The sequence below is a fragment of the Urocitellus parryii genome, chromosome 6 (genome assembly GCF_045843805.1).
Source record: "Urocitellus parryii isolate mUroPar1 chromosome 6, mUroPar1.hap1, whole genome shotgun sequence".
NCBI lineage: Eukaryota > Metazoa > Chordata > Mammalia > Rodentia > Sciuridae > Urocitellus > Urocitellus parryii.
This window is the reverse complement of record NC_135536.1, coordinates 120,963,476-120,991,390: the sequence shown is the minus strand read 5'-3', so window position 1 is coordinate 120,991,390 and position 27,915 is coordinate 120,963,476. Positions and strand designations below refer to the sequence as shown.

The 27,915-nt window shown below is 41.3% G+C and overlaps 2 protein-coding genes across 2 annotated transcripts in view; one reads left to right on the top strand and one right to left on the bottom strand.

The window, feature by feature from the left end:
- The first annotated feature begins 243 nt into the window (after positions 1-243).
- Positions 244-19,856, top strand: Idh3a (isocitrate dehydrogenase (NAD(+)) 3 catalytic subunit alpha). The gene is made up of 11 exons (XM_026400549.2): positions 244-347; positions 5,137-5,199; positions 7,791-7,874; positions 12,040-12,154; positions 12,852-13,039; positions 13,504-13,637; positions 14,590-14,692; positions 14,782-14,846; positions 15,925-16,009; positions 16,941-17,093; positions 18,328-19,856. Exons 1-11 carry the CDS (start codon positions 321-323, stop codon positions 18,409-18,411), a joined length of 1,101 nt encoding a protein of 366 aa, XP_026256334.1. The 5' UTR covers positions 244-320; the 3' UTR covers positions 18,412-19,856.
- Positions 19,857-20,690: 834 nt separating this feature from the next.
- Acsbg1 (acyl-CoA synthetase bubblegum family member 1) overlaps positions 20,691-27,915 on the bottom strand; it is a 53,737-nt gene continuing 46,512 nt past the window's right edge. The window contains exons 9-14 of the mRNA XM_026400542.2: positions 26,987-27,168; positions 25,392-25,622; positions 24,489-24,706; positions 22,384-22,523; positions 21,633-21,879; positions 20,691-20,776 (exon numbers count right to left, since the gene is read on the bottom strand). Of these exons, the coding sequence (XP_026256327.1) occupies positions 20,691-20,776; positions 21,633-21,879; positions 22,384-22,523; positions 24,489-24,706; positions 25,392-25,622; positions 26,987-27,168 (1,104 nt within the window). The remainder of the gene's footprint in view (positions 20,777-21,632; positions 21,880-22,383; positions 22,524-24,488; positions 24,707-25,391; positions 25,623-26,986; positions 27,169-27,915) is intronic.

Here is a 27,915-nt window from a genome sequence, read left to right as displayed (position 1 = left end):
AAAACCGGCACTTCGTACGTGCACAACAAACATCTTACTGAAACAGCGAATCAATGAATGAAAAAGGTGGTGGCTTCCCGGAGATCCTGGACCCGCCGCTTCCGGGTCGCAGAACTGTTCCTGGATCGGTGCGTCACCGCGAGACGAGCCCGGCGATTGGCCAATAGGAACAGCAGGGAGTGAGCGCGGAGAAATACCAAGGCGGGCCGGAGGTGGGGCGGGGCATTGGGGGCGGGGCCACGCGGGGCGGGCTCCGGAGGCCGGTGGCGCGCACGCGCCCTACTACCACCGCTGTCGCTGCAGTGAGAGAAGCTGGAGCGATGGCCGGGTCCGCGTGGATCTCCAAGGTGAGTGCTGGCAGGCCGGCATGTGCAGGCTGGCAGCAAGAGCAGGCAGGCCGGCGAACCGCGTGCTGGGTGAGGACGGCTTACGGGACCCGATGGGCAGGTGGCTCGCGGTCCTCGTAGACAGTTTGGGAGTCTGTTCTCGCTGCTGCTGCGAGGCGCTTGGTGGCCGGCACCCAGGGTCTGGGCAGCCCTGAACCCGGACAGCAGCGCCTCAGGCGACGACGACGTCAAGGTCAAGGCGGGGGTACCGGCCCTGCTCCGGATATTACCATCGACCTTCTCCAGGGCCACCGCCTGGCCTCGCGAGCCGGGGAAGGTCACGGAGCCCCCGCCTGGGCTCCGCGGTCCTGGCTGCGGCCCTGCGGATGGTACCCACAGCCCCAGAGCACGGCTCAGGCCTTTCTGGGGTCTGCTTGGCTCTCGGCAGGATAACCGCAGGATCAGGCGTAGGGAAGTGGGATTTCCCAGGTGAGGAAATCCCGGGGCTGTTTTTCATGCCAGATTTTGTCCTCCTTGGAGTTCTTCCCAGTCCGACTCTGTGCTCTTGTGTCTATTTCCCCTTTAAAGGGCACAGGGCATTTACATCTTGGCATTACTATTTGAACCCTGGGAGAGGGAGACTCACAGCGTCTTCCTTTTACCTGTTTATTAGGGGAATCTTGCGATCTGGAAAGCTCAGTTGCTAGAACTGGAAAGGATTTCAGATTATCTTCGCAGTTCCTTGGTTTTTCAGAGGAAAGAACCTAACAGATTTGCTCAAGGTCACACAGGAAGTAGGTGGCAGAGCTGGGAGAGGAACCCAAGTGTCTTGGTTCACATTTTCAACCTTTTTTAAAAATTTTTTTTCCCCAGTACTGGGTATCAAACCCAGCAACACATGCGTGCTAGGCAAATGCTCCGAGGTAGGCAGATGCTATAGAGCTACCTCCCCAGCCCTCTCACTTCCATTCTGCCAGCTCTGTGGCCAAGGTCACATAGTAAATTATGTGTAGTACAAGGAATAACATGATTTATTAGTCTCCTGTTGCTCTTAATGGGTGGTCCCCTTGGAGTCTACCATAAGCAACTTAATTTTTCTATAAAACTTGTTACTATTTTTCTCCTTTTTTTTTAAGTTTAAAGATAGGTTCAGGGATACACTGTTATTTAGTGATAATATTTCTACACTGGAATTTAGTAATCCTAGGTTTAAATCCTGGCAGTGCCATTCTTTGGTTGCATGACTCTAAGCAAATTACTTAACTTCTCTGAGCCTTAATATGCACATCTGCAAAATATGTGTACTTGTGTCGCCAAGTTGATGGAGAATTAAATAAAATAATGAATGTGAAAACACCTAGAACATGCAGAAGGAACACAAAAATATGAAGCTTTTTTAGCCATCAGAATATTTATGTTGGCAGTCATCAAGAACACAGTGGTTCGTGGGTATCAATAACTGGGTTTTTTTGCTCAGTAACTAGATTGACTTTGTCACTCTTCTCAGATTGGGATTTGCTTGGGATGGTAGCTGTTATATTTACTTCTAAAGGTAAAATAACCTCTGTTTCACTGTTAAAACAATCCCTCAATCACTGGGCTTGCACTTAACACCTAATTCATCTTTGGTAGGTACACTAAACCTTCAGAATGAGGGACTAAAGCAACACAGTTGATAATGAATGTGTTGATGAATTTGTTCTGCTTTTAGTGTGATCTGCAAGAAAAAACTCTCATATTGGGAGTGTAGAAAGCATCAATCTGTGGGTCAGAAGATGAAGTTCTCTGACATGAACCCCCAGTGTGATCTTTGGCAGAGTCATTTGACCTCTGGGCCAGTTTTTCCCTTTAGGGATTGGTGCTTCAGAGGTTGACCCTAGGATGGTGGGAGTGCTAAGTTGGATGCTGGGTTCAGAGCAGATCCTTTACTGGGTTTTAATTTATTTATTTGAAAAAGGGTATCTGTACCTTAAAAAAGCTTTTCACATAGAGAAAATAGAGGGGTTCTAAAGACTTCTGACTGTGAAATACTATAATGTCTGAGTTGCCATTAGCAAGCACTTATTGAGCCTACCCTACATCCATCCAACATTGTATCTATTATGTTTTTAAGATGGTGTATTAAGGTTTAAAAAGGAAGTGAGAAGCCAGGGATTAAGATGGCCCAGGGCCTGAAGTTCAGGGATCCAGTAAAGGCTCTGCAAGCCTGGCCTCAGTTTTCTCATCTGAGAATCTCTCTCTCCAGGTTTTATCAAAATACATAATGTGATATATATCTATATCTATATATATATAGATATAGATATGTGTGTGTGTGTGTGTGTAAAATAGGAGATAGGGCTCTAAAAACTCTTTAAAATTTTTTATTTAGTTGTAGCTGGACACTATCTTTATTTTTATTTATTTATTTTTATGTGGTGCTGAGGATTGAACCCAGTGCCTCATGCTTGTGAGGCAAGTGCTCTACTACTGAGCTATAACCCCAGCCCTAAAAACTCTTATTTTATTGAAGGTTCTAGGTCATTCTAATGTCTTTATTGATGGAGTATTGCTTTAACAGCTTGGAGGAAAGGTGACAAACATGGAAAAAAACTGTTATTGAGGAAAATTGTTTCATGTATTAAGTCTGGGTTACAGGCTATGGCTGTGGCACTGTGGCGGAGCATTTGCCTGGCATGTGTGAGGCACTGGGTTTGATTCTCAGCACCATGTATCAATAAGTAAAATAAAGGTCCATTGACAACTAAAAAAATATTTTTAAAAATTTTAAAAAAAGTCTGGGATAGAAACAGAAACATGATTGAGGCTGGCCTCGGTGTTTACAAAAGTTTATTGGGCACCTCCTATGAGGCAGGCAAGGTCTAGGTACTGGAGATTCAACAGCAAACAAATCATAAAAAAAATCTTTGCACTCTTGGGGTTATATTTAAAGTTAGGTTTTTGAAGTCTTGTATCACAAGGATGTGAGTCTATTTTGTGTGTCTTTCCCTCTTTACTGGATGAGGTGGTGAGGTGGAGAGTGGGGAAAAGAACTTTTAAAGAATAGCTTTTAATTGGCCTCTTGTCCAATAATCCACCTGCTGGGTAGATGCATCTATGTTCTAGGATGATGATTTGGCTGAGAGCTTGGCATAGACCATTCTTTCAACTTGGCCCTGTCTTTTATTTTCAATCCAGAGACATGACTATGTATATATAGGATTATAGAATATAATTCATACACACTTTCTTGAATATTAGTTTTTGTCCCATCATTTGTAGGGCCAATATTTCAACAAAGGTTCAGGCTCCATAAGGGAAGACTAAGATAGGATGTAACAGATGTCTCTTTGCTCTTGTATTTAGCATGAAAAAAAGTTACATTTAGCATTTTTAGTGAGTTTTAATGCCTTTATTATAATGTGACTTTACCAGTCCTCAAAGATTGAGTTATTAAAGTTTGAATTAATCTTTTAAAATTTATATTTTTGATGTATGATAATGTTGATTGGGGGACATTAACAGTGGTGATGTCTTGGAGTGGTGGGATTACTGGGTGCCATTTTTTGTATCTTTTTCTAGTCCGCCCAAATTAGCAATAGTGACCATATTATCTGTATTAGCAGAAGAAATAAAGTTATTTAAAATCTTCACTCTGCATGGCACAGGCATCAAGTGGTTAGGAATAAACTTTCTTAGATTTCAAGATTTCATCATACAGTGTATTTTCTTTCTTTCATTCTTTTTTTTTGTACTGTGGATTGAATACAGGGGCACTTAATCACTGAGTTACATCACCAGCCTCCCCCCCTTTTTTTTTTAGTTATAGATGAATACAATGCCTTTATAATTTTATTTGTTTATTTTTTATGTGGTGCTGAGAGTCACACCCAGTGCCTCACACATGCTAGGCAAGTTCTGTACCATTGAGCCACAACCCCAGCCCATTTCCAGCTCTTTTTATTTGTTTTTATTTTTTGGTACCAGGGATTGAACCAAGGGGTGCTTAACCACTGAGCCATATCCCCAGACCTTCTTTTTTCTATTTTATTTGGAGACAGAGTCTTGCTGAGTTGCTTAGGACCTCACTAAATTGCTGAGGCTGGCTTTGAACTAGTGATCCTCCTGCCTCAGCCTCGTAAGATGCTGGGATTATAGCTATGTGCCACTGCACACAGCTTTATTTTTTGAGACAGGATTTTACTAAGTTGCTTAGGGCCTCATTAAATTGCTGAGGCTGGCCTTGAACTTGGCATTTCTCCTGCCTCAGCCTCCCGAGTCCCTGGGATTACAGGTGTACACTACCACACCTGGCATAAAGTGTAACTTCCTAATATTCATAGGAGAAGAGTAAATGTAAAGTATGGTTGGAGATACACTGGTCAATGAGGCAGAAGACCTGGATTCTGGTTTTCCATTTTGCCAGATAGTTGCTGTGACTGTAGGCATATTGCTACCCTTTGGACCCAATGATTCCACCTGTGAAATAAATGAGTTGTGCTTTGGATTTCATAAGCACCTTCCAGGATCTAAAGTTATTGGTACTTTTCTTAAAGAATATGTTACCCCTAAATTGACCTGGAGGTTAAGAATGTTGATGTAAAACCATTCATATCAGAGAAATTTTCAGTATTTGAGCTTAAAAAGTATAGTTTTATTCTCAGATCACAGATAAAACATGAAATATTTAGGTTTTCAAATCTGAACAAGCTAGCTACATTGAGCTAAGATGTGATAAAGGTATTCCTGCGAAGTGCCCAAATTTGCAAATTTGCAGCACTAAATGTTGTTTAATTCTGTGGATAACATTTCTCTGTTGATATTAATGTAGGTCTCTCGGCTGCTGGGTGCATTCCACAATCCAAAACAGGTGACCAGAGGTTTTGCTGGTGGTGTGAGTATAATTATGTCTTTTATTTTTCCCTTTTAGAAGTTTCTCAAGAAAGATGCTCTAATACATCTATTATATAGCATTAATCTCCATTTATTTAAATCTAGGGAAATTTGACCATGCTTTTAATGTATATTAAAATTATTGGCTAACATATACACAAACCTATTAGGTCACTTGCATATGTAAAAGAATCATATTACAGCTGGCTATGTAAGCCTGTCACATTAATATCTTGAAGGAGCCTTGTTATAAAAATAGAATTATCCTTGAGCCTATTACTTTATTTCACAATCTCATTTTGGTAAGACAATTTTTTTTCCTTAAAACTAGTGCAAATTGAGAGAAAATTGTTGAGAAGCTTCAAAACCTGCTTTGCATTTTTAATTTGTGAGCTTTCCTAAAAACAGTAGATTGCCAATTAGGAATTTCTCAAATACTTATAAGCCCTGTAGGCTTATACTTTCCTTATACAGTCTTTATAGACTATCATTTTAGTGGATCATCTATTGCTCATTAAATCTGCTGCTTTTAGAATTCCTAGCATTAGAGTTCTGTGCTTTCAGAACTGATACCACATTTTTGGAACATTCTGAGACTGTGGGTCAGTGATTTCCTGTTCATTTTTATTTTATCCCCTTTTTATAGAATCTGATTTGATTTGAATTTCATAATTCCTATACTCCCATATAACATTTTATGCCATGAAGAATTTATAAGACCATAGTACATTTTTTCCATTTATTTACATTTTGTGCTGTGGAAGAAAATTCTAATTTTCTCATGGCCTGATGACATTGGGAGAACAGGAAGAAGCCAAAGGGTTCTTTTGGTTCTGCTTATGCAAAAAATGCAGAATGAGGCTTGCACTTCAAGCTCAAGGATGGCTAAGCTGGCATTTCAAACATGTTCTGAAAGCTGATAAAGATGATCATTGCTATCTGCTGTTATTTAATTTTCAGTTATCTGTTCTTTAAAAATATTAGTTTGGTGGAAGGGATTATTTTCAAGAGAAATAAGAGGAGATATTTATTTTTAAAAAAACTTCTTCAACTGTATAGAAAAATTGAGAATTAGTCCACCTGCCCAGGAGGGATCATTGGAAGGCAAAAGAGAGAAACTTCTTTCAAAAAACATATAGATCAAGCAACTGGAGCCTGTTGAAATGAAGTTCCCAACTAGTAAAATGATAGTTCCCATTAAAATCTTCTGATTTTCCCCCCTTATGTATTTTTATTTCTACATTTGAAATGCTGGCTAGTTTTGGACAAATCATTGATATTACATCATAAGTAAACTTACTGTTGTTCTAGGTCTAATTCAGGCTTTGCAGGTCTGCTCATGTTTTATTTTTATTGGTTACAAATCACATTGCTTATCATTTATATTATACTTACCATTAAGAAGGCAGTTTTTAGGGGAACTAAGAAAAGTGAAGGCCCTCTCTTGATGTAAGGCCTGTTTTTTTTTTTTTTTTTTTTTTCCTGAGTGTCAAACAGAGCTCTGATATTTTAGAAATGTGTCTGAAAGAGCTTTGTAAGCCTGAAGAAGTTGCAGAGGGAACTTTTCCAGGATCACATGGACAGGAAAGTTGTCTTCATGAGGAACTCTCTAAATTTTAGTGTGAGAACATTGTTGAAATGTTTTTGCTATCTTTGTTTTATAGAATTAATTAGTCTGGGAGCTTGTCTGTAAAGAAATATCAGTTGGGAGGTCTACTTGGTGGTTTAATTTATTTTTGTTTTATTTAAAAGAGCATGATTTGGGTTGTTAAAAACCTCTGAACTCAGATAAAGAACAGTCAGGGAAAAAAGAATGTGCTGGAAGATGGAATCAGGTTTCCCAGCCTCACACAGCAGAGGAGGAAGTGAGGGAGAAAAGCGTGGCAGTCCCCATGAGGAACCAGGAAGAAAAAGGAGCAACTGCAAATTCAGACTTGAGGTGTCTGAGGTCCAAAAAGCGGGCTTGCAGCCTTAACTGGAGAGTAAATCTGAGCAGAGAGTCACTGGAGGTGCCAAGAGATGTGCAGAAAACCTAAATAAGGATAAGGACACAGTATACATCAAGTAAATAGGAAGCAGAAGTCACCGGGACAGTGAAGATATTTAGCAAAGAAATTTTAGAGGGAAAAATATATAATAAAGTTAGTTTAATGATAAATTTTTAGTATAATTTTTGATATCAGTATAAAAGTGAATTCTTTAAGTAATGATATGGGTGTGTTTAAGGGAAGGAAGAATTTTTGGACTCTGGTTTGTCTTTAGAACCCTTCAAGGGGTCCACAAGGGGCATTGCTGCCCAGTTCCTCAGTGGTTACAGTTTATGTCTGGGGCAGCTGGGCAAAGCATGTTTCCTTCATATTGTAGAATAAAGCCCTGCTTCCTGAAAAAAAAAAAAATAATAGAATTGTGGAATATCTTGTCTATTGATTCCTATCTCCACTTTGATTGTCTTGGGGAAGGTTTGTCTATTTTCTTAGCAGCATTTGAATCTTTCTGAAGCACCCCTATAAAGTGGATTTCTGTCACTGATTTTTTTTTAACCCTTCAAAAATCAATTCTTACTATTTTCCTTTAATGATTTCTTGTATTCAGGTTCAGACAGTAACTTTAATTCCAGGAGATGGAATTGGCCCAGAAATTTCAGCTGCAGTTATGAAGATTTTTGATGCTGCCAAAGTAAGTTGGCTTTAAAAAAAAAAATCTATATAATAGCAATTTGTGGAAGAGTTTCTATGAACTCTTTGGATGAATTGCATACATTTATTTCCATAGAGTTGGTAAGGTCTGTTAGTCTCCATGGATTTTCAGTTTAATAATGCATGTTTCAGCATTATTTGTTACCCACCATTTTATTTTTGATATATTTCACAGTGCTTATCACTGAGAAGCTTAGTGTTTACTAGGTTTTAAAAATATATATATCCCTTTAATGGATATTCAATACAATATTGTTAATATAATTTACGCTGATATAAATTTTGCCAATATAGTTTTGTTCATGATCATGATAATACTTAATGACAGACTGAAGCAGTGGGCTTAGAAATAGAGTAAAAACTTCCAGACCTGTCAGACCTAAAATCAAATTAGGGCTTCAGCTCTTACCAGCAGCTGCCTCACCTTAAATAAGTTGTTATATCATTATGGATAAATTTTCACACAAGGTTATAAAGATTAAATATTAGGAATGTAAAGCCCTCAACTCAATAATCTCATCCTTCATGATTCCTGAATAAATGTGTTTTCTAGCTGTACCAAACATCTAAGTTTTAGATGGTCAGTGTGTAAATCTTAATGCTAACTTGAGCCTCTACTGCTTGACGTTCTTTCTCCCTGTGCTCTGACTGGAGCATGGCTACCTTCTGTCCTCCGACACAACAGATACTATCTGAGCTGGTGGTGCCAATGGCAGTGTGTGTGGCAGAATCTCAGCAGTGTCTTGGCACTTAGTCCCATAGCAGCTTTGAATTTGTTCTGTGAGCTACTCCCAATAATTCTTTTTATCTTTAAGCAAACAGTTCTTATTGCTTCTAAACAAGACCCCTAATTTGTATACTTTCATAAAACGAATGAACTAAAAGTAAATTAGAAACAGTGCCATGAAATTATTCCAATCTTTTCCTTTGTGACTAAATATACATAGACAATGAAATTAATGTGTTTTTCTGTTGTAAGAGAGGTGCAGTATATCAAATTCCACTTGTTGAGTTTTATTCAAATAGTCCTCCAGAGAAACATTTTTTCCCCTTACTAGGGATTGAACAAAGGGGCATTTTACACTGAGCTACATCCCTAACCATTTTTATTTTTTATTTTGAGACCGGGTCTCACTGAGTTGCTTGGGGCCTTGCTAAATTGCTGAGGCTGGTCTTGAATTTACAATCCACCTTCCTCAGCCTTCCAGGTCACTGGGATTACAGACATGTGCTGCTGTGCCTGGCTTGCATGAAGATGCCTTATACCCAATATTTCTTAAATAAGGAAGAGAGTCTAAGTGTTTTTAGTGTAACTTTCAAGTTTTTGGATTTTATGATATGCTTCATCATCCATATTTTTTTCTCTTTCATCAATGATTTTCTTAAGCCATCAGTTAGATTATGTCTCTGACAGCCTTTCATAGCTCCATGGTCACAGGCTGATTTTTGGTGGATTATTACAGTATATATTTTTCACATTTTTTTTTTTTCTAACACTGCATTCATAGTAGTCCAATTGTTTTCTCAGACACTTTCTCAGAGTCCTCAACTAGCCTGAGCCAGTTCTGCATTGAAAACTCTCAGTGCAAAAGCAGAGCTGGAATTCTGCAGGAAGCAGCCAGGAACATAAGTAACTTTCATAATCTCATTTCTACAGCAGCTCCAGGCAGTAGTGGTCAGTACCTGAAGCATTCTCAATCTGCTGATTTCCACCACATTCTGCTGGTCATAGTATAGGTGTTCAGAAACCCCAGGGCTCTGGCCATCATAGGTACAGGTGGTCGAGGCCAAGCCACAGCAGGCCAGGCAGAGAACCCAATGTGGAGGCTCTTGTTACTGTCATTGTTGGTAGTTTAAAATCTACTATATATTAAGTTATTGAAAGTAGTACTGCTGTATTTGTGGAACTTTGAACCCTGCCTGGATTAAGGTCCTTAAGCTCTGCCAAATTACCTGTCTATCTTGGTATACCTTCATGTCAAAACAGAGAATATAATTGATGTTTAGTTAAATAGAAAACTTTTAAAAAATCTTTTCTTTTTTTTTGGTGCTGGGAATTGAACTCAGGCCCTCATGCACATGCTAAGCACATACTGTATCACTGAACTATGCACCTCTCCCCCAACCCCCTGAAAGAGTATTTAAAAAAAAATTCTAATGTAGTATTTTCATTAAGACTGGGATGGGTTGTATTCTATATGTGTAGTAAGAATTGTAATACATACTGCTGTCATGTACTTAAAAAAATAAAATCAATTAAAAAAAAAAAAAAAGACTGGGATGGGGTATTACTACTTCTGGTAGCCCAGCCGTAGATTTAGGTAAATATTTTAAAATACTTTTGGGGGTTTAGGAAACTTGATGTTTTATTATTATTTATTATTATTCCTTAAACATGCTAGGTGAAATAATGTATAAAATGAAATAAGTGCCTATTATAATACTAATAGTTATAAGCTGAGCAATGAAATCCACTTAAATTATACAAACATTTTTTTTCCTATGTTTCTAATTAAAACTCCTATAGGTCTGAGGTTGTGGCTCAGTGATGGAGCACTTGCCTAACATATGTGAGGCATTGGTTTCAATTCTCAGCACCACATACAAATAAATAAATAAAATAAAAGATCCATCAACAACTAAAAAATATTTGGAAAAAAGCAAAAACAAATTCTAACAGAGGACGCAATGCTTATAAAGTGACAGATTCCCCAAGCAAACTGCAATATGATTGCTCAACTTGCTCTTAAGCTCTATAGGAACAAAGACCTTGTCTTATTCTGTACTTTTGTCCCTAGGACTTGCTCGATGTGTTGGTTGTTGAATATGTGTGTACATACACACAAGGATGTGGGTAGAAAGAAAGGGGACCCTGGTTTATACCTTAAGTTGGTGCCTTTAGGTTATATAACATTTCTGATTTTTTAAAAACAGTTTTATTGAGATATTATTCTCCATACTTTTCTATCATTAAACATATACAATTCAGTTTGATAGTTTTAGGTATATTCACAGAGTTGTGAAACCAACTACAGAATTTTGAAACTTTGTGTGCATGGGGGGTACTGGAGATTGAACTCAGGGCCTTGCACATGCCAGGCAAATGCCCTACTACTGAACTACACTCCCAGTCCTAATTTTGGAAAATTTTTATTTTTCTTATTTATTTTTGGTACTGAGGACTTAACCCAGGGGCACTTTACCACTGAGACATATCCTTAGCCCTTTATTTTTTATTTTTTGAGATAGGGTCTCACTATGTTGCTGAGGCTGGTCTCGAACTTGAGATCCTCCTGCTTCAGACTCCTGGGATTACAGTCCTTCACCACAGTTTCCAGCTTGAAAGATTTGACCAACCAAAAAGAAAACTATTACCCAAGAGCAAATTTTTATACCCTGATCCCTGATCCTTTCCCCTCCCTTGCCCCAGGCGACCACTTATCTACTTTCTTTTTTTTTTTTTTAAGAACTTAACCTTTATTTTACTTGTTTTTACGTGGTGCTGAAAATCCCAGTGCCTCACCTGTGCTAGGCAAGTGCTCTATCACTGGGCTACAACCCCAGCCCTACTTTCTGTTTCTATAGATGCCTTTTCTGGACATTTCATATGAATGAACTTCTATAACTTATGGTCTTTGGAGCTGGGGTTGTAGCTCAGTGGTAGAGTGCTTACCTAGCATGTGTGAGGCCCTAGGTTTGATTCTCAGCATCACCTGTAAACTTAAAATATTAAAAAAAAATATGATCTTTTATGATTGATTTCTTACACTTATTGTAGTATTTTCAAAGTTCATCCATGTATCAGTACTATAAAGTGTTTCTGTGAACCACAATTCTCCACTCCTTAGGATATTTTAATTACAGCCACCTTAAGAGTTCTTGTAAAGAAAATAAGTGAGCAGATGGCAACTGGGAACATTGACTGGGCCAGAATAATGTGGAGACTCCCTGTGGGCACGCTAGAGAATGACACCTCTGTTCTTATGCCAGGAACTATTTGGACCTTATTGTATGTGTTTTTACCAGTTGTGCCCCAAATTCCAAGTTTATTTATCAGACCATATGTTATAGAAGTTTATCATTGTAGTGTGAATGTCAGTCTCATTGAGTCTTTCCAGTTCACTGTGCTCTGGTGTGGCATCTAGGCACCTATTCAGTGGGAGGAGCGGAATGTCACTGCCATTCAAGGACCTGGAGGAAAGTGGATGATACCTCCGGAAGCCAAAGAGTCAATGGACAAGAACAAGATGGGATTGAAAGGTAGCACTGAAGTGGAAATGATGGTTATTATTGATTTCTGCTCCAGGTGTCACATTTTCAAAAGTTCCTGCACATAAGCTAAATAAGACCTGGCATCAATTAAAGTAAAGCAATCCTTTTGTAAAGTCAACCCTCGGAGTAAGATACTTTGTTTTTTGAGACATTCTTTTCAAACTCCAGAAAAAACATTGAAGTATTACTAGCCAATACCAATGGACAGTATACAGTATGTGTTTATCTTCAACTAGATTTGTCTTGTGCCTAATTTCTACATTTTTATTTTAATACACATTTAAGGTCATGATTCAAAATTACTAGCATGTGACATAGAAATTTGGCACAGGCTGTAAATCCATAGACAGATCCACATATGAATCTCATTTTGCCACTTACTGAGAAGCTTGGGCAAATTTCTTATCTTGGAATTGGTTTTCACCCTTCATTTTTGAATGACCCTTGTTCAGTGATTGAGGTTTGGATAATGTTGAGCAGCTGATACAGTGCTTGTCCTCAGGATGTTCTGAAGATGAGAAATGCAGTTCATGTTCTAGAAAACTCCTGGGAGGATATGTTCCTCCTTACCTGGATCTGAGGGAGTGGGTAAAGTTCGAGACAGAACACAGTTTATAAGGGGGCTTCTAGTGGGATAGTAAGACTAGAATGTATTCTGTTGTCATCTGGGTATTCTTTATTACAGGCCCTTTAAAGACCCCAATAGCAGCCGGTCACCCATCTATGAATTTATTGCTGCGTAAAACATTTGACCTTTATGCCAACGTCCGACCATGTGTCTCAATTGAAGGGTATAAAACTCCTTACACTGATGTAAATATTGTCACCATTCGAGAGAACACAGAAGGAGAGTACAGTGGAATTGAGCATGTGGTATGTTCACTTCAGATACTTTTCTGTTCTTAAGTTGCTTTCTGTGTACTTGGGACAATTGTTCAAATTCTCAGTTGAAAATGTCTCCCAAAGACAGCTCAGCTTTACCATGTGAGGAGTTGTGTGTGTTTGTCTTGGTGCTGGGTCTCTGGTTGACTCTACTCAAATGGAAGCCAGGAGGAACAGAGCTTGGTGTGGCTTAGGGTACGGGCCTGGGCATCTGGGCATTCCCCATTTCTCAGGTATGCTTTTGGGCAGGTGACTACCTCTGTACTTCAGTTTTGCTTCTCTGATACCTACCTCAGAGCCTGGTTTAATGTTAACTCCATTGACATACTATCTGTGTGATGTGGCCATGCTGGCCGACCCCATGCAAGCATGCCACAGTGATGTGGTTTACATGTGGCTAGCCAATGAGTTGTTGCCACATCCTTTCCAGTGTTCAGGGCTTTTTCTTCTTTCAGATTGTTGATGGAGTTGTGCAAAGCATCAAGCTCATCACTGAGCAGGCGAGCAAACGCATTGCTGAATTTGCCTTTGAGTATGCCCGGAACAATCACCGGAGCAATGTCACAGCTGTGCACAAAGCCAACATCATGTGAGTTCCTGTAGGGGCCAGTGCTCCATCTTGCTTTATTGAGGGGAGAGCAGTGACCAACCATCTCTTCTCTCCACCTTGCTCCTCCATCTAGTATATCTGAAAAAGAACCCTGTACCAATCAGAGGGTCCAGCATTTCTCTTCTGTTAATCTGCTATTTGCTGGGTCTCACTGGGTATATGACAGGAGCAAAAGGCAAGGGACAGAATTGAGATCCTGGAAGTTAAGAAGGGACTAAGGGTTATCTGAAGAGAAAGGTGGAGATGATTTGGGGTCCTCAGATGCTGTGTCCAGTTAGCAGAGGCCATGTTATTTATGCTTTAGAAGTAAAATAGTGGGGATGTTTTAGAAATGACCTCATACTCAGGGTCTTAAAATAGTGCTAATGCTGTCTGATATGTTCCTCTAAATAGTTCAAATTATCCTCATGCCCAGGCTATTAAAGGCCATCTCTGAATATATAAACACTTCCTAACAAAGAAAAGTATGAAATTACAAAATAGTTAAACCATTTAAATAATGAAATTAGATTAACCTTTAAAACAATTTTAATAATATTAATGGGGTCTGGGAATGTAGCTCATTGGTAGAGTCCTTGCCTAGCATGCCTAAGGCCTTGGATTCAATCTTAAGCTATACACACACATACATACAAGTTAATAATATTAATGGTTATTTCTTAGATCTTGCTGGGTTAATATTATAAAGATCTACTCTTCTCTATCATGATCAAACTGTTTTACATTTTTATTCTTTTATGCTTTCAAAGGGATCCCAAAATATTTTGAACTTGCATTTTATTAACTGCCTAAGAAACCATTTTGCCATAATGAAATCAGACATCTTAGCTTTTGGAACTTAAATTTCTTGCATATAATTTACTTCTTTGATTTGATCCTTTTCTTTCTACAAGCCTTTGTTTTTCAGCAGTTTTTATTTAATTAAATACAGGCGAATGTCAGATGGGCTTTTTCTGCAGAAATGCAGGGAAGTTGCAGAAAACTGTAAAGACATTAAATTTAATGAGATGTACCTTGATACAGTATGTTTGAATGTAAGTATATATTTATACTTTCCTTTCTTTGAACAGTGTGCATGGTGTGCAATTTTTGATTGCTAAACGCACAATTATATTCCTTGTAGATGGTACAAGACCCATCCAAATTTGATGTTCTTGTTATGCCAAATTTATACGGAGATATCCTTAGGTAAGTCTCCCCCTTTTTAAAAATTTTTTATTACCAATAATTTATAAATATTTGTGTTAGCTTTCTGTTGCTGTGACAAAATACCTGAGATAAATCAAGGGAAGAAAGGTTTATTTTGGCTTACAGTTTCAGATATTTCAGTCCATGGTCTCTTGGAGCTATTGTTTCTGGGCCTGTGTTAAGGCAGAACCTCATGGTGAGGAGGGCATGATTGTTGATTTGCCATGAGGTGAACCAACTACCTTTTGACATAATTTCAGACTTCTAGTAAAGTTACATGAATAGTACAAAGAATTCCCTTATAGTCAGCACCTAGATCCCCCAGATGTTAACATTTTACCTTACTTAATCTTTTCCTCTTTCTCTCTCTTTCCCTCCCTTTTTACTTCCTCCCTTTCTCCTCCTTTTTCTTCTTCCCCTATTTCTCTCTCTCTCTTGCACGCGTGTGCGCACACACGCACGCACACACACACACACACACACACGTACACAAATATGATGTTGGGGCTGGGAGTATAGCTCAATGGCAGAGTGCTTGCCTAGCATGTGTGAAGCACTGGGTTCAAGTCTCAGCACTACATAAAATAAATAAAGGTACGTGTCCATCTATAACTAAAAAAAAATATGATGTTGGCCAAATGGTGTCTTTCAAACCCATCTTTCTACCTTTGTTAGTTGGCATTTTAATATAAAGATAAACTTTCCTTCTCATTTATTACTTGTTTACTTATTTATATCAGTGTGGACTCGTGGTTTTCTGTTTTCTTGAGTGGCATGTCCATGACTGTCATCACTAATTGATACACAGATTGTTCCCACTTGGCCAGGGAAGCTCCTTTCCCCATGGCTCCTGGGTCCTTTGAACTCAGCCCTTCTTTGGGCCTCATTTTGCTTCCTGGCATAGTAAGCTGCTTCAAAATTATCTGCCTTTTTCTAATCTTAGCCTGGAATCAGCCATTGCTCCAAGGAATCCTGGTTCTTTTAGTGGTGAATAGTATTTATAAACTAAAATTTCAATGCTAGAGGTGAGATGTTTCTTTTTAAATGTTTTTTCTTTGAAATGTTTTTCTGCCCCCAGTGACCTGTGTGCGGGACTGATCGGAGGTCTTGGTGTGACCCCAAGTGGCAACATTGGAGCCAACGGGGTCGCCATCTTTGAGTCGGTAAGAACGCTCACACATAAGCAGAGTTGGAGTTGGATTGTCATGAGAATTCGGGAGGGGTTATCTGTATGCATAGGCTTTAACTTGGGAGTTTTGCCAATGTAAAAAAAAAAAAATGACACTTTGTGTATTTTTTTTTTTTTAATGTGGTGCTAATGATCGAACCTAGTGCCTCACACATGGTAGACAAGTGCTCAACCACTGAGCTACAGCCCCAGCCCCTGTATATTGTTTTTTATATAGCCTTGTTTTTGATAATTTCTCTCTAGATATATCTTTATATATCCTTCCTCACTTACAATACTTTACCAAAAATTGACTGGAAAAAGATTGTTGGTCTATATTTTTTGAAATTAAATTTAAAAAGTAGCTCTGTTTCTCCAAGGCTTTTCTTTTCTTCCTTTCTTCCTTTCCTTCCTTTTCTTCCTTTCCTTCCTTCCTCCCTCCCTCAGTACTAGAGATGGAACCCAGTGCCTCACGCATGCGCTGAGCAAGCCCTCTACTACTAAGCTATATCCCTCCAGCCCCTTTTATTCTTTAATTTTTATTTCTATGATTTGGTTCTTTTTTATTGGTATCGGGGATTGAACCTGGGGCCCAGCATATACTAGGCAAGTGCTGTACCACTGAGCCAACTCCAAGTCCTATTTCTAAGATCTGTGTCAGATGAATTGCACATAGTAGTTTTCAATAATTTTTTTTTGTTGTTCTTGATGAGGAAAGATGATTGAGACCCCAGCTTCCCTAGAAGTAGGCAGCTTGTTTTTTTTGTTTTTTGTTTTGTTTTTGTTTTTGTTTTATTACTCATGCTGGGGATCAAGTCCTGGAGCTTCTGCCTTCGAAGCCCATGTTCTACCACTGAGCTCATCCTCAACCAAGGGCTTCTTGTTCTTGTCTCTCTCTTGCTAATGTTACTTTTCTTGATGTGTAGGTTCATGGGACTGCCCCTGACATTGCAGGCAAGGACATGGCCAATCCCACAGCCCTGCTGCTCAGTGCCGTGATGATGTTACGCCACATGGGACTTTTTGACCATGCTGCAAGAATTGAGGCTGCGTGTTTTGCTACAATTAAGGATGGAAAGGTATCTGTAATGTGACCTACTTGTGCTAGGTAAAATGCATTTCTTCCATATGCATTATCTGCATAAAGGGTACACATAATAGTTCTTAAGAGAACCAGAAGATTTGACATTAAACAGGTATTCTAACTGTGGACTCCCTGAAATGTGCGCACACACATGCATTTTCTGAGGTGAGGATCTGAACACTTTATCTGAACAAGGTTAAGGAGCATTGATGGACAGTGTGCAATGGAAAGAGCAGTGGGAGCCAGCCCAGGTGCAGGCCCGGGTATCCTGTTGTTAACTGTATGATCTTGGCCAGCTCCTTTTCTTCTTAGCATAATGTTGTCAAAGCTGACCCCATTAATGAGAAACAAGGAAAGAAAGAAAATCTTATAATTTGAGATTACATTTTAGTCAAAATATAAGAAATGCAAGCTTTTGGGGTTTTTTTGTTTTTGAAGTGCTGGGGTTTGAACCCAGAGCCTCTGGCCTCTTGCATGCTGGGTAAATGCTCTACCACTGGACCACATTCTCAACTTGAAGCTTGTTTTTAATAAGCTGACAGTAACTTTAGGGGTGTTGTCTTTTTTCTGAAGCTATATTTGAAGAATTATGTTCTAGAACCCAGCTAAGAAATGCTTGACTTAAACAATAGACCTTCTTAATTGTGTAGAATGCAGATGTAAGATAATTAAACATATCAAAGTCTGTTTATAGTAAAGAGAGTGAGTTGTTAGAAAACAGATTGGTTGTATGAGAGATTTTTCTTGCAAAGAGTGAAATGTCAGAGTTAGTCATTTAAGTATTTCCTTGGTATTTGTTTCTCAGCCTCCAAAAATAGATCAGAGCCTGTCTAAAATTTTTTCAACTTTAAAAATTCCCCAAGGACTTTTCATGAAACCACTTGTTTAGATTTGTTTTCATTTAAATATCCATGATCAAGCACTATTTTTCTTAGGGTCTAATGTAAGAACAAAGGGAAAATTTTGGAAGATTTTCTTGGTTACTCCCTTTGTAGCAGGAGCATCTCATTTTTTTAGTGTTTTTGTGTATGCTAGCTAGTTGGATTTTCCCAGGCCTTTCTGGTGGGTGGATGGCATGTGATGGAATGACTTTGAAATGAGGAACTAAGCAAGTTATAGCAGGCAAGTTCCTTGCTCAGTTGGCATCTCACTGAGGGCTTTAAATAAAAAATCTTTGCTTTAGTGTAGTATGTGGAAATGTTTTTACTTTTGCTTTTTTCTTTCCTCAGAGTTTAACTAAAGATTTGGGAGGCAATGCAAAATGCTCAGACTTCACAGAAGAAATCTGTCGCCGGGTAAAAGATTTAAATTAATGTCTCTACAGATGGCACTAGCTGCAGTCACTCCCAAGGGACACCACCACATAAACCTCTCTCTAGAATACCTGCTATTATATGTGCATTTGGTTTGCTTGTTCCTTGACAGAGTACATTTTAGATCTGACCTTTTCTTAGGAAAGTCTGTGCAAAGGATGCAGGTGTGATGTCCCTAGGCCTGTTTTCAAAGGACTTTTTCCAAGTATTTCTTTTATTTATTAAATGTCTATCTGATAAACCTTTTTTGTAAACTGTACGTGGACTGTATCATTTGCCATTGTTAACCATTTTACACTTCAGTTAAAATAATTTTTCTTCAACTGTAAATATTATGATACAGATTAATAAGAGAAAACATCTAACTTTTTAAACAAAAGTCCTATTTTCTTTGGTATATGAAAATAAACTGGGATATTGGCATAATAGCACAAGATGACATAAAACTAAATGGGCATAAGAGAAACTTCTTGGGAAAGTTCATATCAAAAATAGTGAAATGATATATTCCTTGATGGTATGGAAAATAACAGATTTGTCCTTTACATGAATTAATATGAATAAAAATTTTAGATCCAAGAAATATATAATGAGCAATGTAATTTTGTTAATAAGATATATAATATATTGGGTTCAAATCCAAAACTGCATTGTGTATTCAATTATTTTGTTAATCTTAAAATTTAATATTCTTTGCAAGAGCTCTTAGTGAAGCAAAGTAATTCTTTTTCACTGGACACATCATATGTATCATGAATTGTCACAGCCTATGAGCCCCTGTACTGACACCCTGAGTTCAGGCCAAGGAGCTAACCATTGTGCACACTTACTCTTGCATGTCACTGTCTGGAAACAGACTGTACTCCAACTGGTACTGCCCAGGTGACACTGCTTAGTGGCCTGATCACTTTTTTGGCTGCAGTTAAGGAACTTGGGTTGTTGGCTCTTGATTTTGCATTTCAGTGGCTTCCCCTTCGCCTCCCTCTAAGCACCAAATCACTGCCCTCTGCCACAACAGCACCAGTAAAAGATGCCATTGCAGAGACAGGAGCTGACAGCTCAAGCTGATTGACAGAATCATGCCATAATGGGTCCTGGGCTTATCCGCTTATGACCTTCAGGCATCTTCTTTCCCCAGCCCCCTCTCTTCTGCTACAGCATGAATAGTTACCCTTTGGCCCCATACCAAATGCAACTCATGTCCTCCCTTGGCTCTTGTGTAAATCTGCAAACCTGTGGCTTTGCATAATGTACCCAGGTCACAAGGGTATTTCTTAACAACAAATATCCCTGTCTGGGTCAGTTTTTAAGCTTGTAACCAGACTTATAATCTTATGTATATTTTACTTTGTTTTAAGCTGCCGCTTCCTCTGATTTATTGGAATGTGCTATAATAATCAGTGGCTCTTGGTTTCACAGTAATAAAGAATTCCAAAACCAATTGAGATGTATGCCTTCTCTGCCTGTTTCCTGGTCAGGTGCCTTAGGGCATTTTGGCTCAGCTTGTTGCTAAGAATGGAAGGGGTGGCCTGGTGGCTACAGGCTAACATTAGAATTGGCGGTTCCACTTGACCCTATCCCTGCACCTTTGTTTATTCCAGGGCACTAATGGTGCACTAATGGTCACTCATGCCTGTTGCACATAGTCCTGTGGGTTAAATACTACTCTGTCCAGCCTGCTCAATTGACCCCCTCCAAAAAAAAAAAAAAAAAAAAAAATTCAGGTACTTGTTGACAGTTATGTTAAAAGTTTAATATTCAAATTACACATTAAATACAGCAGCAGTTTTATTAAGCATCAAGTCGGTGTGTGCATGGTAGAGGAGTGCCTGGTAATGGATAATGGAATTGGCAGTGTTCAAGAAGATTCCAGAGTAAGTCAGACCATTAGGTGAACTATGACTTTTTGCTTTCCTTGCAGCCCACACTAGTAACACAAGCTGTCTTCCCCTCATTCTTCTTCCCCAATAGCCTGTCACTGGTTGACCTGTTATGTGAGCTTGTTAAATCTGCCTGGAACTAAGGCCAAAAATTAGCCCTTTAGTTTTGGAAGGAGAACCAATCTCACTTGTCACCTGAACATGAAACAATTACTTAAGCAGGATTTAAACTATCCACACATGAGGCTTCTCAGATTTGTAGATGAAAGTGCCATACCCTGGCCTTGAGATAATAGATTTTGACAGTTCCCAGGCCCAGATTGAAGAGAATCTAGAGCTCAGGAGAATGCTGGAAAAGCCTGCCATCTATTCAGTAGAAACCACAGGGATGACTCCTGATTACTTGTTTTGCACTTGGTAAAAGGAATCGATAATATCTTTGTACTTCTCCAGAACTATGAGCCGTTTTAATTTCATGGTGGGACCTAAAAGAGAAATTGGAAGAAATGCATGAGAGCCAGGCTCTGATAACTGAGGTGTATGTCAAAGATGCAGACTTAGTGAGTCCCCTAACTCAGGAAGCCAGACAGGTATTGAAGAGCAGCTGAATATCCCACCTCCAAGACAGTGGGCCCCCCTCTGCATCACACCCCTTGCCGTGTTCCAAGGCACCCAGGTCTGTGTGACCTTGAAAAACAGGAAGCGATGTGATGTCACTTCCAGGAATAGGTTGGAAAAGACTACATTTTCCAGTGCCTAATAAAGTGTTGTAAACCACATGCACCTTACCCATTCCAGATCCTCAATTTATTGCAATTGTCTCGTAAATGAATACATGCCTTTGTATCCATGGGGGATTGTTTCCAGGAGCCCCTTTGAATACCTAAGTCTGAAAATGTTTTTAGGTCCTTATATAAAATGATGTACTATTTGCATATAACCTATGCACATCCTATATATTTTAAATCATCTCTAGATTACATAAAATACCAGATACAGTGTAAATGGTTGCTACACTGTATTGTTTATGGAATAGTGACAGGAAAGAAAGCATGTACTGTACATGTTCAATACAGACATATTTTTTTTTCCCGAAATTTTTCACTTGTGGTCTGTTGAGTTCACAGGTTGAAGAACCCATAGACACAGGGCCTATTGGATATTCTACAGATTCTATAAAACCACAAGTCCGTGCACTGAGTAATCGCTGTTCTCCCACAGGAGAGAGATGGTGTCATCCAAAGCCTTGTCTGAGACCCACTGCCCACGGCTACTTCCCAGCACTGCCATAGCCACTGTCTTCCCACACAGCCCCTGGAATAACGAAAAAGAAAAACCTACCCAACTCTCCTCCTGAAATGGAAAAGTCCCTCTCGAGAATGGCCCACTTCTGGATGTGGTAGGGCCGGGCTGCTGCATTGGCATTGACCCTCTGGATCCCCTCTTCAATGGCCTGATACACAGCTTCATCCTTCTTCCCCACGATTTCAGACACGGTGCTGGCTCTGCTGCCCACCCTCTGGCAGAACTCCACAGCTTGTTCAGTCAGATTATCAGTCGGGTCAGAGGTGTCTGGGTCCAGGGTGCACTGAAAAGCCAGAGGACAGATGAAGACCAAGCCTTGCTCTATAGGACACAACCCATGATCTTGGAGGTCTTATTGCTAAAAGCAGAGGTGTGGACCACTGTGAGCTATTTCAGAGATATGGGTCTATAATGAGCTGGATGTCACCAGGTTGGGCCCTGTGGTGTGGTGGAAGGGAATGTGATCTGAGAGAGACCTCAATGAAGTCATCTGTGAAACGGGGCTATCCTCCTGCCTGTCTGCAGCCCTGGGAGCCTGAATCCTTGCTGCAAGGAATGCAGATGGGCAGCAGCACTTTGCACAATGAAATGCACTGGCCTGTTGGGGACAGAGGAATTTACCTGTGTATAACTGCTCCTGGAGTGCCAGTGGCACTGACTGCAGTGATTCCAGAACAAAAAGCCTTGAGATCCAGACGTCTCCTGGGCTGAATGCAGATTCTGCTAGGCCCAACCCTTAGAGCACCTACCAGCTGCTCCTCCAGAGCAGTGTCCACCCCACACATACCTTCAAGGTGAGCAGCATGGACAGGAACTTCCTCTGGTCCCCGATCAGCATGGCATTGCTGATGATGGGCAGCTCCATTTTCACAGCCTCCTCAATAGGCACAGGGGGTACATTCTCCCCTCCGGCAGTGATGATCAATTCTGGGGAAGCAAGACCAGGCTGCAGCATAGCCTATAGTCCAGGTGCCCTGGCTAAACATGACCTGACCTGAGTCACAGCCTGGGAGGCTGGGAGAACAGGAAGCACTGCTGGGGATGCCTCTGGAGGAAGAGGCAGGGCCAGGCTCTCCAAAGCACCTCGTGCCTGCTGGGGAATGGCAGCAGTTTCCCAGAGGACAACTGCCCACCCAGTATTCCCACTCTTCAGCTCATCTTTCAAGACTTTGCCTGCTCAGACAGTGTAGCCCCAGGCCCCTTCTGTTCTTAAACAGTCCTCCTACCCCATCCTCTGAATAGCTGTGTTGTTCCCCTCCCTCCCTGTGCTTTACCACCTCTCCATCACTCACATGGCACTCGCCACACACCAGTCACCATGCTAGATGCTTCAACAGTCATTCACTCAATCCTCGAAATAAGACTAAGAGGGAGGCTGTCTTATCATTTTGCAGATGAGGAAACTAAGGTACAGAGAGGTTCAGTAACTTTTCTAAGATCACATACCAATAAGTGGTAGAGCTAAGATTTAAATCCAGTCCAGTTCCAAAAGTCCAAACCCACTCTGCTATGGTGCTTCTTGCTGTCCTTGTGTCTCTCTCGGTATGTCCTCCTCCCTTCCCATCTGTCCAGCTCCGTTGCCTCCATCAAGAAGCCTTCTCCAACTCTCCCAGCCACACTGACCTCACCCTTCTCAGAGCTCTTCTAGCATCCTTCTGCCCAACCATTAGTGATAAAAACCCTAAGCAGGTGAAATATGGAAAGAAACTTTTTAAATCTGATAAAGAATACCTATAAAAAATCCATAGCAAACATACTTAATGATAAAATGTTGAGAACTTTCCCTCTGAGATCAGGACTAAAACAAATAACCCCCATCACTTTTTTTTTTCTCCCTTAGTGCTAGGAATCAAACCCAGTGCCTTGTGCATGTGTGCATGCACTCACCACTGAGCTATACCCCCAACTTGACTGTTGCCAATTCTGTTCAACATTCCTCTGGAGAGAGGCGCTAACCTGTGCAATAAGGCAAGAAAAATTCACAAGGGATGAAAGAAAGAAATAAAACTGTTATTATATACAGATGATATAATTGTGTCCATAGGAAATTTAAAGTAAGACACACAGTACTGAACTACTATGTGAACTCATCAAAGTCATTTGATATGAGGCCAACTACCAACAAAAAAAATTGCATTTCTATTACCTGCAACAATTTCCCCTGTGAAATGGGGCTATGGGATTCCCCTGTTGGTGCTAGGGGAATGACACCCATTTGGGCAATAGGATGGAAACATCTTTCCGTGAAGGAATCTCCAATTTACTTTCCTTTCTCCACAGGATAATTCTTTGAAGTTTAATGTTTTACTTTAAATCTAATATTTGATTTGTGTGTTATTCTCTATCACATCTATGTTTGCATATAAAACTACATAAGATTAATGCCTTGAATGTTCTGAAGGTCTTGCCTTTTTGCTCTCTCTCTTGGGGGAGGGTATTGGAAATTAAATCCAGAGGCGCTGAGCTCCATCCCTAGCTCCTTTTCATTTTTAAAAAAATCTTAATTTTTTTTAAATGTCTCACAAAATTGCTAGGTTGGTCTCAAACTTGCTATCCTCCTGACTCAGCCTCCAGAGTTGCTGGAATTACAGGTGTGCACCACTGCACCTGCCCTTGCCTTGTTTCTCTCAGAAATGTAAATCCAGCTCTACCATTTACCAGCTAGGTGATCTTGGGTAAGTTACTTAACCTCTCTGGATGTCCTCATTAAGGCAGGGTAGTAATAGTCCCTGCCCTAGTGGAGAGTAAATAGAGTAAAATTATGTCAGGAAATGTGTGGCACGTAATAAGGGCTCAATGCAGGTAGCAGGTATGAATAATGGTGGAAGCAGAATTTCTCCCATACCTCACTGTGGCCTCCAGTGCCCAGCTGCAGCTGCCATGGGGGCTCACCTTTGAGGCGCCCAGTGATGTAGAGGAAGCCATCGGTGTCCAGGCGGCCAGTGTCACCTGTGTGCAGCCAGCCTTCAGAGTCTATGGCCTCACACGTCTTGTCCTCCATGTTCAGGTAGCCCATGAAGATGGTGCGGCCCCACAGGCAGATCTCTCCAATGCCCTCAGTGTCCTCATTCACCAGCTTCACCCTGCAGCCTGGCACCACCTTACCTGAGCTGAGGTGGAGAGGTGGGCAGGAGGGGGTCAGAGGATCCCATTAGGGAGCCTCAAGTCCCCAACCTCTCAGTCTTCACTGATGACCAGGTATCCCCTGCCAGGGTTTTGGGGGTTTAATGGGGGACTTAGAGCCGATAGGGCCAGCTAAAGGTTTTTCAATGAATAAATGAATGAAATGCTAATGTTAGAATTTGGAGCTCTGTGATAGGCCGGCCAGGGAGGGAGGAATTGGAGCACAGTAGATAAGCCTTCACACCACTCCCCAGCCCTGACTGCCTTCCTTGCGTACTGGAAGGCTGGCCCTGACCCCTGGCTCCCACCTCAACTGGAGCCTGGCCATCAGCTCTCCTGGGACCCCCTCCAATACACCCCGTTCTACTGGAGGCAATGGGGGAAGGACCTTCCTTCATCAAGAGAAGACTGTTCAGGGGATGCTTGAGCTGTTAAGGCTGTTTTCAACCATAGATCCACATGTCATAATGGAAAAGACCCCACTGCACCAAGGAGGACAAGCAAGGGGCCTGGCCCAAGATGATGATGTTGGCTCTTGGAAGCTCCCAGCCCAGGGGCCAGATGTCCAGTGTGGAAAGAAGAGCCAGCTCTTGGGGCACTCAATAGGTAGGCACACATGGGTGTCATCAGGGACATGCGGGCATACGTACATGTTACAGCTTGGGACCTCACCTATAGAGCCGGTAGTTGTAGGGGCTGGACATGAAGTGGGGGCCTGTGGTCTCACTGAGGCCATAACCCGCATATAAGCGGATGTTGAGGCCCAGGAAGAAGCGCTGTGTCTCTGCAGTCATGGGGGCAGCCCCGTAGAAGCTCTTCTGACACTTGGCAAAGCCCAGTGTTTGACGGACCTTGGCTAGCACCAGGTAATCTGCCAGTCTGGTTGTGAAGGGCCTCAGATCACTGGTGGGAGAGGAAGAATGGTCCATGGAAGAAAGGGAACACACAGTCATGTGAAAGGGTGTGTATTCCATGTGTATATACTGGCACAGCCATTCTGGTTGTCTATTCTAATTGTTGATGTCAATGCTGAACCTGTTGTTAAATAATTTGAATATTGGCCCTGCCATATCCTTGTATGAAAATGAAGATGCAAATACATATAGTTTTGGGCAAATATGCCTTGAGCCAGGAAATCAGATAAGCAGGTTCAGCTGTATACAGATACACAGGCAACAATCCAGATGCATGCATATTTGCAACCCTATAACACACACATACAGAGATTTTAAGTCTATATTCACAGACACACAGGTATAATTATACACACAAGTATGATCCTATTTGAGGTCCACAGATATTTGCACGCATATTCACTTCATGTGTATAAATGAAGCTGTAGGTGCATAGATGTGTCCACAATTCTCATGAAACATGATACTGTTTCATAAACATACTAGTAACAGAAACTATTGCTATTTAAAATTGAAACCTCACTAGATTTATACGGTTACCCATGTAACAGTACTTTGTGAGAATTTAAAAAGCAATCAGAAAGGGTGGGAATGCCAGACACGGTGGTGTATGCCTACAATTCCAGAGACTTGGCAGTCAGGATTGCAAGTTTGAATCCAGCCTGGGAAACTTAGCAAGACCCTGTCTCAAAATAAAAAATTAAAAGAGCCAGGTACTGTGGTGCATGCCTGTAATCCCAAAGGCTTGGGAGGCTGACAGAAGGATTGTGAGTTTAAAGCCAGCCTCAGCAACCTAGTGAGGCCTTGAGCAACTTAGCGAGACCCCATCTCAAAAGAAAAAAAAAGAAAGGGCCGAGGATGTGACTCAGTGGTACAGCGTTCAAGCCATAGTCTGTCTGTCTGTCTGTCTGTCTGTCTCTCTCTCTCTCTCTCTCTCTCTCTCACACACACACACACACACACTCACACACACACGGGTTGGGGGTTAAGGAGAGGTCTGAGTGGTCGTGTGGGATGCCTGAGAAGGCTGGAAGGGATGAACCTTCATAACAGTGGGCTCTTCTATCCCCACCTATCGAGGTCAAGGGACCTCAGGAGACTGGTAGGCTGCTGCCAGGAAGGTGGACTTCTCTTTAGAGGGAGACAGTCTTCCCATCCAGAACCCAAGATGCCAACTGTCCCCATAAGGGCTGCAATGAGTAAAGGAGTGCAAGTCCCACTTGTTGATGTGGCCTCTGCGCAGGGGTCCTCAGAACTTACAGGCCCCTGGGGCTGGGATGAGCCTATTGGATCTTTGGTGTATACTAGATTGTGAGCCACCCCTGCTGGCTCCTATCCCCTGGCCCTCTGTACCTGGTAGGGCAGGTGAGGTTCTGCTCTAAGGTCACCGACATGGCCCACAGCAGCATCTTACGACGGATGAAGCCGGACTGAGCCGCCACCTCCTGGATCTTTTCCATGATCTTCTCCCACACGCGTGGCACACCCATGTGGGAGGTGGGCTCCACTTCCCGCAGTGTGTTCACCAGGCTCCCCTGTTCACCAATTGGGAGAGTCAGGCCTCTGGTTCAGGGCCAGCTGGGTCCTGCATCTGATCAGGTGTGCACACACTACACAGCGCAGCTGCTGCACACACCCACACCCAGCCTGCAGCACGGGCTATTGGCTGTGGCTCAACAGTTGTCCCCTCACACTCCACTAATAGGAACTTGGTGTCATTTGGGTACCAGATGGCCAGGTGCTTCAGAAGTACCTTGGTCTCTTTCTGCCCCCGAGGTTGGTGACTCTTTGTTTGTCTAACTTAAATCTAATAACCTCATTCCTCTGAGTAGCAAATGCTTTAGGATTGAACATGGTCCTGAGGACATGTGGCATTGTGTGGGCCACCCAGATGCTGGGAGGAAAGCCTGCTGAAGGGTTTCTGGGAAACTTCTCTCATGGTTAAAATAAGAATCCAAAGAATAGGTGTAGTTTATGCAGCGGGAATACAGGGAGGGGCTGTGGCCACCTATGATCATCTCATGATCCTCCTCTGAGGAGGTCTCCTTGATGGTGCTATAGACCCAGCAAACCATTCTGACTCAACTTACTGTAAAGCCATCAGTTTCCCTATTTGTTTGGTCATTGGAGTCAGGCTATGCAATTTGCAGCTGGGAGAATTCTGCCAGATAAATGTACAAGGAACCAGCAGACCCACAGATGTACACGCAAGGTCCCAGATTGGAGTATGGATCAGGCATGCTCTTGCTCATACACTGGACACCCACATGGCAGAGAGGCAG

Bases quoted from the DNA above. Each gene is read 5' to 3' on its own strand.
- Idh3a (XM_026400549.2), top strand. From the start codon at position 321: ATGGCCGGGTCCGCGTGGATCTCCAAG. The intron at 13,638-14,589 runs GTGAGTTCCTGT...AATTAAATACAG, and splicing joins GTGCACAAAGCCAACATCAT to GCGAATGTCAGATGGGCTTT. The intron at 14,847-15,924 runs GTAAGTCTCCCC...TTCTGCCCCCAG, and splicing joins TTATACGGAGATATCCTTAG to TGACCTGTGTGCGGGACTGA.